Genomic DNA, 13,815 nt, shown 5'->3' on the forward strand with positions numbered 1-13,815 from the left:
CATGGGACATCTTCCACTGAAGCAAATTCTTCAAAGCCCCATACAACCTGTCCCGGAACACTTCCAGGGCTGGGCATCCACAGCTTCTCCAGGCAATCTGTGCCAGTGCCTCACCACTCTCACAGCAAAGAATTTCTTCCTAATATCTAATATAAAACTGCTTCCTGTCAGTTTAAAGTGATTCTCCCTTGCTCTGTCACTACATGCCCTTGTCCAAAGTTCCTCTCCAGCTCTCTTGTAGCCCCTTTAGACATCGGAAGGTGCTGTAGCGTCTCCCTGGAGTCTTTTATTCTCCAGGCTGAGCACCCCCAGTCCTCTCAGCCTTTCGAAAAGTATCACCGAATCTCAGTTTAACAGACACGGTTAAAAAAGAAACAGTATTAGAATTATCTGGACAACTCAGCGGTCCGGCCGTAATTACGTTAATTGTGCCCCCAGACCAAGGCCTTCCCCGGTGGACTGCAAGGAGCCCCGCAGTGTCCACAGAGTCCCGCAGCGCCCATACGGCTCCGTCCCCTCACACCGCCCCGGCGCCGCCGCCCCCCACCGCGGCCCCGCTGCCACAAAGCGCTTCCGCCAGCGTCGCAAAACGAAGCCGCGCGCACCTCTGGAGACAGCGGCAGCGCTGCCCTTCCTTTGCCCTCACTGTCGCAAGGGCGGCCGCGCCTGGCGGCAGCCGTGCGCCGCCGGCGAATGGAAGGCGGCGCAAGATGGCGGCGCTGCATGAGGAGCCGGCAGAGGTGGCGGTGGTGCAGCCGGACCCCGAGGCGGGGACGCCGCCGCCGCCTCCCGCGGTGCCTCCCGCCGCCGCTCCCGCCGCCGCCCCGGCCGCCGCGGCGGAGGGAGAGGCGGCGGGAGCCGGTGGGGATGCGGCACCCCCGAAGCCCGCGGCGCCGGGCCCGGCCGCTTCCCCGGCGGCGTTGGACCGACAGACGCTTGTGGCCGTACTGCAGTTCCTGCGGCGCAGCAACCTCCGCGAGTCCGAGGAGATCCTGCGCCGCGAAGCCCGCCTGCTCGGTGACGACCTGGGTGCCGCCGCCCTCAGCCCCTCCAGCGCCGGGCTCCTGGGGGGCTCCGGCAGCGACGCGGACGCCGGCGAGGCGCTGCTCGGCCGGGGCACCGGCGCTGCCGCCGTAGCCATAGGAGGCAACGTCGCCACTGTCGCGACTTCCAGCCCCGGCGTGGCTGCAGTTGCCGCCGTGCCGCCGGGGAAAGGTGAGGCCCGCGGGGCTGCGGGATCGGTCCCTCCTCTGGGCGGGAACCCCGGGAAGTGGGGAGCCCGTGTGCTGCTCGCAGCCTCGGGGCTCTCCGTTAAGCTGGGACACAAGGGTCGGTGTCAGGTTCTCGGTGCCACCGAGCGTCTACCCCGGCGTTCCGCGAAGTCCCTGGATGTCTCATTTCTCCATACAATCCGTAGAGAAATCCGTCTCTTCTGGAGTAAGGGAGCAAGGACAGGGCGTCTCTCGCATTTGCAGGGAGCACTGTGAAACGAGAAGTGCTCCCGATTTGTATTTGTGTCCCATCACAACCGATGGAGTAGCGGGAGCAGGAAGATTCCATTGTAGTTAGCGGGGATCGTCCCGGGTCTGGCCGCAAGGATGAGAACAGAGGTCTGGTGTACAGGCTGCTGATGTTTTGATGAAGGAGCTGTGGGATATTGTAGGCGAGGCTTTCTGCATTTCTTATCGAGTTTGAGTACTTGAGATGTCCTTTGGATAATTAAATTCTAGGTGTTTTTAATCAAGGTGTTCTGTGAGGCAGCTTTGCTGAATAATGGAATTTCAGGAACTGTTAGTCTGAGTTCCAGTGAGTGTACAGCATAAAGTCAGCTTGTTCCTAACATCAGTAGATATGATTGTTTTTATATAAAAGACCAAACAATGGAAGTGTGTAAAAACTGCTGTGTAGAATGGAACTGTCAGAGTGCTCAGTGTCCCTGCTCTGTGATGGTTGTGTGGTGATCTTGGTGAACTGTTCACTTAGTCTACTTAACTTGCTTGTCTACTGGAAGCAAAATAATTATAGTGGGTATGTCTTGCATTCTGCTCTTTATTTATAAGAGTTTCTAGCCCTAGCAGTAAAATAACTCATTCTCGTGATGTTAGTGGCTTTTTCCTTTACACTTAGAATCCTGGCTGAATTAGGCACTAAGTGGGCGACAGTTGGCAGGGAAAGCCCAAAAAACTGCTGGAGAGAATTGGCTGCTGGACCGATGTGCTCTTCTCACCTGCATTGTTTAGCCTTGGTGCTGAATAGGCACAGGACGTGTTTTGCTCACCTGACCAGGGGGCTGTGGCCGCTGTTTGTTTGCTGGCTCTTGCAGACTGTCTGAGCAGCTGTTGTTGTTGGCTGGTGCTTTTGCAGTCGGAGGCGCGGTGGTCGTGGAGGACCAGCCGGACGTGAGCGCGGTGCTCTCGGCCTACAACCAGCAGGGGGACCCGACGCTGTACGAGGAGTACTACAGCGGCCTGAAACACTTCATCGAGTGCTCCCTGGACTGTCATCGTGCAGAGTTGTCTCAGCTCTTTTATCCTCTCTTCGTGCACATGTACTTGGAGTTGGTCTACAATCAACATGAGAGTGAGGCAAAGTCTTTTTTTGAAAGGTAATTCATTTTCATTTGTATATTTGTGTTATTTTGTGTTTGCTACTTCAGCTAAATCTGTGAGCTATTTATATACGTATACATGCATATATATTATTCTTCTCTAAAGCTGAAGAGAATTGAAAGCTCAAGTAACAGTGCCATGGGTTGTAGTAACTGTTCTTAAATTCTTTTCCAATCTCCTGTCAGAAAGATGTGCAAACTAGTGAACTGTGCATTGTCAGAGTTTGAACCATGTTAATGGTGGGCTGATGAGCTCCTTGCTGCAAAAGTATCAATGAAGAGATTCTGCATCTTTAGGGAAAAATTGTGGGGGTCAGTTTTTGTCAGTGGAAGATTGCACTGAGATGTCACAATAATGAATGCTATAAGTATTTGCTGATATCATAGGATGTACAGTGAAATTCTTCAAATGAGCTTAAAGAAATTAATTTCTGGTTTATCAATAACTTTCTGTACTCTTACTATGCTTCACTTGTTTATCACTTGAGAGGAAAATAGAATTTAATTTGTTTCATGGATTCAGATGAATTGTGAAATACTTCAAGCCAAAAGTATAACTTTGTTTCCCTTCAAATGGCTCTGTAAATAGTTCAAATGTCCCTTGCCATAACTATTTTATAATAAGTTGAGTGACTAAACCTTTTACCATGTCTTGAATTGTTTCAATAGATTTCATGGGGATCAGGAGTGCTATTACCAGGATGACCTGCGTGTGTTGTCGAGCTTAACCAAAAAAGAGCACATGAAAGGTAACGAGACCATGCTGGACTTCAGAACAAGCAAGTTTGTGCTGCGCATTTCCCGTGACTCTTACCAGCTCCTGAAGAGGCATCTGCAGGAAAAGCAGAACAATCAGATCTGGAACATTGTTCAGGAGCATCTGTACATTGATATCTTTGATGGAATGCCTCGCAGTAAACAACAGATAGATGCTATGGTTGGAAGCTTGGCCGGGGAGGCAAAACGAGAGGCTAATAAAGCAAAGGTAGGAGACAAAGATTGTTGCACTTTTTACAAATCTCCCTGCTTTTTCTTAGTATAGATTGACAATCGTAACTTGAGATCTTAAAAGACAGTGTGAACAGAACAAAGGAAGAGAACTGTACAAACAGGTGTTGACAGGAGTAGAGAGAGATCAAAATGTATTACTGTCAGGTAGACGAAACTGCTGAATCCTTTTGGGATACAATGTTGTGTTCAGCCCACTGAACTAAACTTAAACTAACTCATTAATTACTTTGGAATTTTAAAATGGACAATTTGGCTTCCTCTTTTGTACAACAGATAGCAATTTTGACTTGCTACCAGTTGTTACTAGAAGAGCTGTGTGTGTGGTGTACCACAGTACTATACAAATAAATGAGGTAGTGTGGGGATTGCACTTTAAGGAAGGACTAAGAGATGGTGGGAGAGCTTGCAGTTGTCCAGCAGATCAGTTGGCTGGGTAAACTAGAAGAACATGTACTACATTCCTTATGGGCCAAGCAGTAATATATGCTGTAATATTAAACGGGGCAGCTTTAAAGGGTCCATGTCTATTGCTTGGACTACTACATCGAAAAGTTACCATTAAAAAAATCTGGTTTTCAGTAAGAACAGCAATTACTTTTTTGTCTTGTGTGATTTTTTTATTGGCTGGTAGGTTTTCTTTGGCTTATTGAAAGAACCGGAGTTTGATGTGCCTTTGGATGATGAAGATGAAGAAGGAGAAAATGAGGAAGGAAAGCCAAAGAAGAAAAAACCTAAAAAAGATAATGTAGGGTCAAAAAGTAAAAAACAGGATCCTAATGCTCCTCCTCAAAACAGGTACCAAGGAAATAATGTGTAGAGAAGTTTTCAAAATCCAGTCTTGTCAAGCCAAATCTGCATCTCTGCTCACATGGCATTTTTATAATTTTTGGCTATTTTGGCTGTACACAGCTTTAGCCATAAGACTTCTAAGGGAGGTCATGAAACCCTTGGCTTATAACCCTTTATCGTTGCCTATCAAGTCAATCTAGATTTCCCTTGATGAACTTTTACTTGGTTACTCACTAATCTTTTCAGGTCATACTCAATTGTTTATCTTGTTCCAGTACCTGTCTGAAATTCTGAAAGCTATTGGCCGTTTCTCATCAGTTAGTCTTCTACATAGTCTTTCATATTTTCTAATTCTTGTTTCTTATTTGAATACTGAGGTATGAGGTTGCATGCAAAGGTTTCACTTTGTTTGGATTAACAGTGAGGAAGGTGTTTTCACTTTGTAAAAATGTGTGCTTCTTGTGTAGAATTCCTCTGCCAGAACTGAAAGACTCTGACAAGCTGGATAAAGTCATGAATATGAAGGAAGCTGCGAGGCGAGTGCGTCTTGGGCCAGAGTGCCTGCCCTCCATCTGCTTCTACACATTCCTTAATGCTTACCAGGTTGGTAAAAGAGTTTGAGTAATAGGGCTAAGGGGATCAAAATTATGAGCATCACTCTTGCTAAAGAAAAAAGACATAACAATGTTGGCAAGGGTAATTGGAGTATTTGGATTAAACGTTGCCAAGTTTATGTTCCAAAATGTTCAAACTTCTCTCCAAAGACTCCATAAACTATAAAATTTCCATGTTCCTTGGTTTTGCTTGGATTTTGCTATAATTCTTTCTGTTTCTATCCTAAGTGTTTCCTACAGAACACAGTAGATGTTTTGCACTGGAGTACTGGAAAGCAATACTCTTTTTCAGTTCTGACTGCACTTCATACATAAACCTTTATTTTTAATGGGGCAAGAATTTGTGTGTGTTTATGTTTATTCTACAGTAATTCTCGCTATTTTTGTAAATTAGTCAAATTACCTTTTTGATAGTTTTTAGGATTTTGTAATATTTGCAATGTATAAGGACTGATTCAAACAGTATAACTGGATATTTTGTGTGTAGGGTCTGACTGCAGTGGATATTACCGATGACTCCAGCATGATTGTAGGAGGCTTTGCTGACTCTACTGTCAGAGTGTGGTCTGTGACTCCAAAAAAGCTACGTAGTGTGAAAACAGCTGCAGGTAATTAAGACAATAATACCTAATTGGAGTATACATAACTTGCGATATTTGTGTTCTGGATACTGTGCACACATTTCTAAATCTTGATACTTAACTGAGATGATGTCATAATGACATTTATCTTTGAACTTCTGACAGTTATTCTGATACATGAACTTTGAAATCTTGCAGACCTCAGTCTCATTGACAAAGAATCAGATGATGTCTTGGAGAGGATCATGGATGAGAAAACAGCAAGTGAGTTGAAGATTTTATATGGTCACAGTGGACCTGTGTATGGCACCAGCTTCAGTCCTGATAGGTAAAAGTTTACAAGCTAACTAGTTTGCTTATCTTCAGTTATAATTGCATGCTCCTGAATGAGAACATATTCTTAATGCAGCTTTTTCCAGGTTAAAGCAATTCTTGCTCATGTAGCTTGTAAGAAACTGTGTAAATGCTCATAAAGTTCAGAGTGTTGAGCTTTGTCAGCTATTACTGAAATCAATTACAGCTGAGAATACAGCACCATTTTGGAAATTTAGGACTTAAATGACAAAACTACAGTTTTGCAAACTGTAGTTTAAGCTGGGTTTTAACTGAGTGATTCATAGAGAGAAAAAGTATTACAGCATTGATGTAACTTGGAGTATTGCAAAACTTAGTCTCAGTAGCACATCATTGTACTTCAAGTTTCCCATATTCTATTGAGACTTTATTTTCAGAACGTATGGAATAGTTCCTTTAAAATAAGAAATTTTAAAGCTTTGTGTAACAATGGGAGTCTGGACAGTGAAAAAGAGGCTTAAATATCTCAGGTTTTGCTTTTGCTTGTGTTTAGTCAGGAAGCAGCCACCACAGAAACACATCTGAGAAGTAAACTTTGTGGGGAACAAATATAGTCTATAATTATAATTGAGAACGAGAGCATGATATAAATTCTCTTTCAGGGAATCATGAAATTTCGTTCAGAGTTGTAATAGATCTTTTAAAAAAATAACACAGTGTAGCAGTTTACTAGTAATTTTTCCCTGCAACTGGAATTTGTGAGTGAAGACCTCCTCTATGGTGTGTTTTTTGTGGTTTTTTTTTCCCTTGGTATTAAGTGCCATCAGAATTAATCATGAATGTAAAATCATCTCTTTTTTTGCATAAGGGCCTAGGACTGGGTTCTGCTTGAATTGGTTATTGTTGCTTACTGCACTGAAATGCTGATTTATGGGCAAAATGCCAAACTGGTGCTAATGAGGGGACACTTCTATCATGGACATTTTCCAGTGTTTATGCAATATTTAAAAGCCCCTGTGTGAGTTTGGTATATGTTGATATGTATATGTTTCTCCTGTGACAGGAACTATCTGTTGTCCTGTTCTGAGGATGGCACTGTGAGATTGTGGAGTCTCCAAACATTCACTTGTTTGGTGGGATATAAAGGACACAATTATCCAGTTTGGGATACACAGTTCTCTCCTTATGGTTATTACTTTGTGTCTGGGGGACATGACAGGGTGGCTCGGTAAGAAACTGCATGTTTTTTTTACTTATCTGGGTCAGTTTTTGGTGGATCAACCCTGAAATTCATTAGCTGATATACTCTTGTCTACTCTATTACTCAAAATAAATTTTATGTCAGTTAAAATACTGAGCAAATGTTAATGCAGTTTTACTATTTTTTTAACACACATTATCTCATGGTTTTTCTATTTTTTCAACATACATTAGTAATACCTGATGGCTAAAGAGATGGTGTCCTCCTAAGTGACCCTCTGAATAGAAGTATTTTCCTCTAATTGTTGAACAGCTTGACAGAATATTCTTTATTTCTCCATTCTAAAAAGTATATTTTTCCAAAAAACACCCTGCTAATTCAGTAAACTGATCCTTAAGAAATCACTCCACAATTAATTTTTTTTTCCTCATTGTGCAACCAATCATTGAATCATGGAACAGTTTCGGTTGGAAGGGACCTTTAAAGGCCATCTAATCCAACGAGCAGGGACATCTGAAACTAGATCAGGCTGCTTAGAGCCCCATCCAGCCTGACCTTGAATGTATCCAGGGATGGGGCATCTCCCACCTCTCTGGACAACCTGTGTGTTTCATTACCCTCACTGTAAAAAATGTCTTCCTAATATCTACATTAAATCTACCTTCCTTTAGTTTAAAATCATTATCCCTTGTCCTGTTGCAATAGGCCCTGATAAAAAGTCTGTCGCCGTCTTTCTTCTAATCCCCCTTTAAGTACTGTAAGGCCACAAGGTCTCCCCAGAGCCAACTCTTCTCCAGGCTAAACTGTTGTCCTTTCCTCATTGCAGAGGTACTTCAGCCCTCTGAGCATTTTTGTGGCTTCCTCTGGAGTTGCTCCACCAGATACAGAGACTGAACTTCTTTAGGGCTCTTTTATTAATGCAGCTTTTCTTTTCAGTCTGTGGGCAACAGATCACTACCAGCCATTACGGATCTTTGCTGGCCATCTGGCAGATGTGACGTGTACCCGATTTCATCCAAACTCCAACTACATTGCTACAGGCTCAGCAGACAGGACTATAAGGCTCTGGGATGTTTTGAATGGGAATTGTGTAAGAATATTCACTGGACATAAGGTAAAGGCAGATCACTGACAGTGTGAAAGTGTTTTTATTTCTATGCTGAGATTCTAAACAGTTCTGAACACAGCTTGACTGACTGAATGTGAGTAGTCTTAATTAACTTGTTTTGCTGCCTCCCCATGTCTGTTTCAGGGACCAATTCATTCACTGGCATTTTCTCCTAATGGACGATTCCTGGCTACTGGAGCAACAGATGGAAGGGTTCTGCTGTGGGATATTGGACATGGCTTGATGGTTGGCGAATTGAAAGGGCACACAGACACCATCTATGCGCTCAGATTCAGTAGGGATGGGGAGATTTTAGCATCAGGTAAAGTTCACCAGAACAGTGAAGTGTCCATTGTATTCCATAATTCTGAAGAGGAATTATAGAATTGAGAAGGACAAAGTAGCATCACTTGCTTAGCAAAAGCAGCAAGGACTAATAACTTTTATCTGTGCATTCAGTATGCTGTATGAGGCTTGCTATAGTCTTTTGCTGAGCTTCAATTTCTGTTAACTTGCTCCCCAGAACCATTTTTTATATTCTATTTTATAACAAAAGACTTTAAACTGTTTTTTTTTTTCTTTTTAGGTTCAATGGATAACACAGTTCGTCTGTGGGATGCTGTGAAGGCATTTGAAGATTTAGAAACCGATGACTTTACTACAGCCACTGGACACATAAACTTGCCTGAAAACTCACAGGACTTGCTACTGGGCACATACATGACTAAATCAACCCCAGTTGTTCATCTCCATTTCACACGCAGGAACCTGCTGCTGGCTGCAGGAGCCTACAGCTCACAGTAGATCAGGAAGCTGAGACTGACTGTGCCAAGTCATTGCAGTAGTGACCTCAGGATGTGAGACCAGAGGGAATGTCTTGAACAGAAGGATCCCACGAGTCCATTGCAAGGAGTATGAAACTGTAATTTATGCAAGCAGCATTTCTCAGTTCTGCTGTTTCATATTTATCTGCAGTTTGAAAATGCTGGAGATTGACAAGACATTGTGGCTGTAAAAGAAGGAACCGTTCGTGGTGCTTTTGGTAACATAGATATGTACATATGAAATGAGCCATCTCTTCCCAGAGGTGGTACTGAGCTCTGCTGAAACTTGTGAAAAGTTAACAGCCTTTACATATGTTCTCAGATTTTTTTAAAGCACTTAATTTATGTATAGCAAATGTTTCATCAGTCTCAAACACAAGCAAAACTGTCCATTTTCAGAAAAGAATGTAGTTTGATTCACTACAGCCTGGGCTGGGCAGCAGGTGTGGTGAGATCACAGCAGCAAGCAGGGCATTAATGGAGCGGGCCCGGCAGCCCGATGCTTGTGGGGAACTGCCAAGCTCCATGCACGGCTTGTATGCAGCCAAGTACTGAGTCCTGAAAAGATTTCAAACTGGTGTGCTCTTCTGAGGTGTCACAAACACAGATCTTGTTACTGTTTTCAAAGGTAGCCAGTGCTGTCAGTGTGACAAGCAACCAGAAGCACAATGTGAACTTTATTTACTTTCATACTTTATTGTATGAGAAAATAAAAAGGGGAACTGAGGCACGACTGAAATAGTCACTATTAAAAAAAGTGGACTTAAACCCTTTACTTTGTGTTAGCTGTAAAAGAACATTAATAACCTGTATCCTTTCTGCATAAGGTTTAACATAAAAAACCCCATTAAAACTAGCCAAGAAATTGAAACATTATAGCAGCAGGAAAGGATAAATGTGTGGTCAGTTCGCTCTTGAAAGGCCAGCTTGTCTGCTGAGTGACAATTCCTACTCACAAAAAGATTGTACTCAGTGAGTCCTTTTGGACTACCAATAAAGCTGTGTTTTATTTTTAAAGAAGAGTAAAACATGCAGAACATTGGGAAGAATGTCTGTGTCTTTGAACCAAAACCTCCATCACCAAAGGCCAGGTCCAGCGTGGCTTGGGTTTGGGTTGGTTTTTGTTGTTAATCTCTTTCAAGATATGTACAGAGAAATTGGTTTTGTGTTCCTCATTACTTCACAGTAAGGACTTGGACACTTGAACAATCTACTGGCTCTCTAGTGAAAATGAAAACAAGACCTGTCATTTCTAACGTAAACTAAACGGAGAACTACCTCCTCTTTCATCTCTTGTTTGCTCCTACAGGCATTATACATAAAAATAAAGTGTGGAAAATTCACTAGGAAGCTCTCCTAGAAATTTTCTTCAAAGAAAAAAGGGTAAAACGTAATTATTTTGATTTTTTTTTTGTGTAATGTTACCTCAACAAAATTTCCTAGCTCTCAATATGTCCAGTTAGATTTAAGTACAATTTTTGACAGCTTAAAGAAAACACTGCCACACTCTGCCTTTGTATTTTGTACAGTTTTATACTTTTGATATAATAATAAATACTAAAACCATTTAGTTTGTGTCTATATGTTACAAGAAGATATTTACTTCCCTTCATGGCTAGAATGGAAGCAAGAGCAGTTTGTAACTGTGACAACTTTGCTAAGAGAAACAAAGTAATCAGAAATGTTTAAGTTGATGAGTAGCCATTCCATATAAATCTTGTTCTAAAGGAAGACTACAGATTCTAGCTCCTGCCATTATTACACTCTAACAGCCACCATTCTTTAGGGGGGGAATTAAATACAGCTGAAGCCATCTCTGCAAACACTCAGGAGGGAAAGATGACCAGACTTGTTCAGCAGGCACAGCATCTACAAAAACGGCTATAAGAAAATAAATGAAGTAGGGAGAGCATTAAGACCCTGTAATTAATTTTTCCATTTTTTCAGCAATCATTCCTACCTCCTGCTGCCCTCAGTTTGGGAAGCAAACTATTTGCAAGCTTTAGCATGGTTCAACCCCTGCTGCTGTGCTGGCACATTCCCACATCAGCACAACTGTGACATCTAAGGAAGGTACCAAGTGTTAACTGAGCTAAAGAAAGACACTGTGGAGAATGCAACAGACACATTTGAGTGTTGGGCAGGGAGGAGGCTGCACACACCTAACTGTGGTAGAGCATCTCCTTTCACAAGAGACAAGAAAAGGAATCACTGGACTATTTGGGTCACTGTTCATGAATGTGGAGAGTTACAGGAGCTTAACATTACTAGACTAAGCTATTTTCCTTCTTCCCTCTGCAAGAGAAACCTGTAACAGAAAAAGCTCAAATACCATATCTGGGTCAGCTTTTTCAGAGGTTTTCCATCAAAACCAAAGAGGTTCTGTGCAAAATACGGACAACTGAGGCAGAAGATGTCACAGTTTCCATGTCAGCTACTAGCTTGGAATGCAAAAAGTGGGAGCAGCCAGATGGCTGCAAACCATGCAAGCTGTGACACAGACATGTGGAGATGCTTGGATCAGCTCCAGGCCCTGTGCACTGTAATGGCCCTGAGGTCCTGCCTGGGGCTCAGAACTCCTCAGGATGTGTTACAACAGCAGCAGAGTTAAGACAGCAATGACACAATCAGATGCTCCATCTCTGCTACAAGCAACTATATTTGACAAAGGAGGAAAAATGAGAAGTACCACACTCTGGCTTTTTTGGACCATTTCATACTTCAAATAAAACAAGTAATTATTGATATTTTATTAGCCACAACAGGTCATCAGTCTGCATTACAGTGACACAGATTAGGGGTTCAGACATGCCAGGAACCTGCCAAGAGAAGAAAGGTCAAACATAGCAATTCTTGCACGATGTTAACTGAGCATCCCCCTGCCCCAAGCCCAAACTATTTTAGCTAGAAGCAGCCAGATTTCAGCACACCCAGGAAGAAGTGGCTGATGTCCCCTTAACACACAACCTTTTACTATTGTTTTATACCCCTATCTTCAGGCTATGAGGACAGCCCATAGGTTTTCCCAAAGTGCTATTTTGGTGAAAATTCTTTATTTGAAAGTGGCCCCAAAATTTTGTAACACTTGGTTGTTGCTATACAAGTCCAGTCATTTCTGCACGGGCCTTGAATAATCATGTGTGCAACATGCACAGTTCCATCATATGGTGTTCCTGTACTCTGTTCAAATGAAGGTCTTAACAGACTGCATTACTCTCTACTTTGAATTTTAATACAGTCAAGAAATAAGTCCTTAAGTACTACTTCATTATTTCCATAACCTACAAAGAAAGTTATCCCTATTTTACAGCAAAAGGGCAGCCCAGAGGGACTTAGTATTCATAGGCAAAGCTTGACGTGTATTGCTGCAACATCCTACTAGTCCTCTGTCCCTGCTTCCTGACCTGGCACTGAAGCATTTTGGAGGAACATCAGCCACTTACTTGTCACTTGGAACATCAGTCACACTTATCTGTCACAGCAGGAGCTTGCTTCTTAGGCCTAAACTTGAAATACAAGATAAGGAGTGCAACACTTGTGTACGTTGCTATTACATACTGGAAAAACAGAAAAGTTAAATTTAGTTTCAGTCTAAGACCCAGAAAAAAACATTATACAAGACTACAAAACAATGTACTTAATACATACATTCCTCCTGCCTATCAGGGTATAGGAATTGAAGTACTTCTGAAATCCAGTGAACTGGTGTTGAGATCCCGAGTCATGGCCAGCCATGGCTGCTTGTCCTAACAAACAGGACAGGACAGGGAATTAATTTAAAGTCACTTGGACAGGATCAATAGAAAAATCAAACTAATCACACTGAGCTTCATAATTCCATTGGCCACTCACAAATTTACTTTCAGGATGTTTGAAAGTAGTGGATACACATAAGGAGTAGGCACATCCAGAGCATTCTTTCTTGAGGTACAAAATGGAAAAGCAAATAAAGGGTTCACTGCACAATAAAAACAGAGTGGTTTTTTTAATGTTTCGAGATATATTTTTCAGAAGAAGGTGTCATGTTTAGGACAAACATTTGTTGCTTATCTTCTGCCTCCCCCCAAGGGCACCCCACACCCGACACAGATCCCCAGCCCGGCAGATGCTGCAGCCCCGGAGCTCCTGCAGCACACACGGAACTGCGCTGCGGTCACTAACACAGCTCCTGTGTGCCATCCAGCTCTTATCCAAGCCAATCCACAGCGGTATCGCTGGTGTACAACCAGGTAAGTGTTAGCTGACTGTGCCATAGGTAGAAAGCCTAATGAAACAGCTCTTTTAAATGTGCCACATACTGCTGGCAAAGACTTGAGAAGCCAAGGTCATATTTTCTCGTGCCTGACTGATGCAAAAGCCTGGGCAAGAGCCGAGGGGCCCTTCCGAACAGGGGAAGGAACCCCATGGAAATACGAGTCCAGTTTTCTGGGGTAGCCCGGTGCCCTTGCCCGGCTACAGCCGCGACCCCGCGCTCGCGTCGGGCCGGGAAACGGACGCGGCAGCGCCCGGGACTCGGAGGGAGCCACACCACGGCCAGAGGTCGCGGGTGCCCCGACGCTGCGGAGAGGCGCCATCCCCCCCGGCAGAGACCAAGATCCAACCCCGCCGTGCCCGAGCCGTGCCCGAGCCGCCCCTCCGTACCTGGGCCGCCGCCGCCGTCCCCACCGCGCTCTGCCCTTCGCCTCTGCCCTCCCACAAGATGGCGGCCGCGGGCGGCGCGCGCAGCCCTCGGGAGCGCCGATTGGCTGCGGGCCCCGGGGCGCGGCCTGGCCCCGCCCCCTCCCC

The 13,815-nt window shown here is 43.8% G+C and overlaps 2 protein-coding genes across 2 annotated transcripts; one reads left to right on the forward strand and one right to left on the reverse strand.

The window, feature by feature from the left end:
* The first annotated feature begins 661 nt into the window (after positions 1-661).
* On the forward strand, positions 662-11,471 carry TAF5 (TATA-box binding protein associated factor 5). The gene is made up of 11 exons (XM_005481131.4): positions 662-1,215; positions 2,365-2,605; positions 3,278-3,593; positions 4,251-4,414; positions 4,876-5,011; positions 5,510-5,630; positions 5,802-5,931; positions 6,961-7,125; positions 8,035-8,212; positions 8,351-8,528; positions 8,793-11,471. The coding sequence occupies exons 1-11, from the start codon at positions 711-713 to the stop codon at positions 9,008-9,010; spliced, it is 2,352 nt and encodes a 783-aa protein (XP_005481188.1). The 5' UTR covers positions 662-710; the 3' UTR covers positions 9,011-11,471.
* Positions 11,472-11,671: 200 nt separating this feature from the next.
* ATP5MK (ATP synthase membrane subunit k) lies at positions 11,672-13,804 on the reverse strand. The gene is made up of 4 exons (XM_005481130.4): positions 13,672-13,804; positions 12,679-12,776; positions 12,474-12,587; positions 11,672-11,849 (listed from the first exon to the last, which is right to left on the reverse strand). The coding sequence occupies exons 2-3, from the start codon at positions 12,763-12,765 to the stop codon at positions 12,489-12,491; spliced, it is 186 nt and encodes a 61-aa protein (XP_005481187.1). The 5' UTR covers positions 12,766-12,776; positions 13,672-13,804; the 3' UTR covers positions 11,672-11,849; positions 12,474-12,488.
* Positions 13,805-13,815: the final 11 nt, after the last annotated feature.

Source organism: Zonotrichia albicollis, chromosome 7 (assembly GCF_047830755.1).
Source record: "Zonotrichia albicollis isolate bZonAlb1 chromosome 7, bZonAlb1.hap1, whole genome shotgun sequence".
In the NCBI taxonomy this organism is placed as follows: Eukaryota; Metazoa; Chordata; class Aves; order Passeriformes; family Passerellidae; genus Zonotrichia; species Zonotrichia albicollis.

Coding starts and splice junctions, on each gene's coding strand:
- TAF5 (XM_005481131.4), top strand. CDS start 711: ATGGCGGCGCTGCATGAGGAGCCGGCAGAGGTGGCGGTGGTGCAGCCG. Junction 2,606..3,277: donor GCAAAGTCTTTTTTTGAAAG/GTAATTCATTTT, acceptor TTGTTTCAATAG/ATTTCATGGGGATCAGGAGT. Junction 5,932..6,960: donor ACCAGCTTCAGTCCTGATAG/GTAAAAGTTTAC, acceptor CTCCTGTGACAG/GAACTATCTGTTGTCCTGTT.
- ATP5MK (XM_005481130.4), bottom strand. CDS start 12,765: ATGGCTGGCCATGACTCGGGATCTCAACACCAGTTCACTGGATTTCAG. Junction 12,588..12,678: donor CCCTGATAGGCAGGAGGAAT/GTATGTATTAAG, acceptor CTGTTTTTCCAG/TATGTAATAGCAACGTACAC.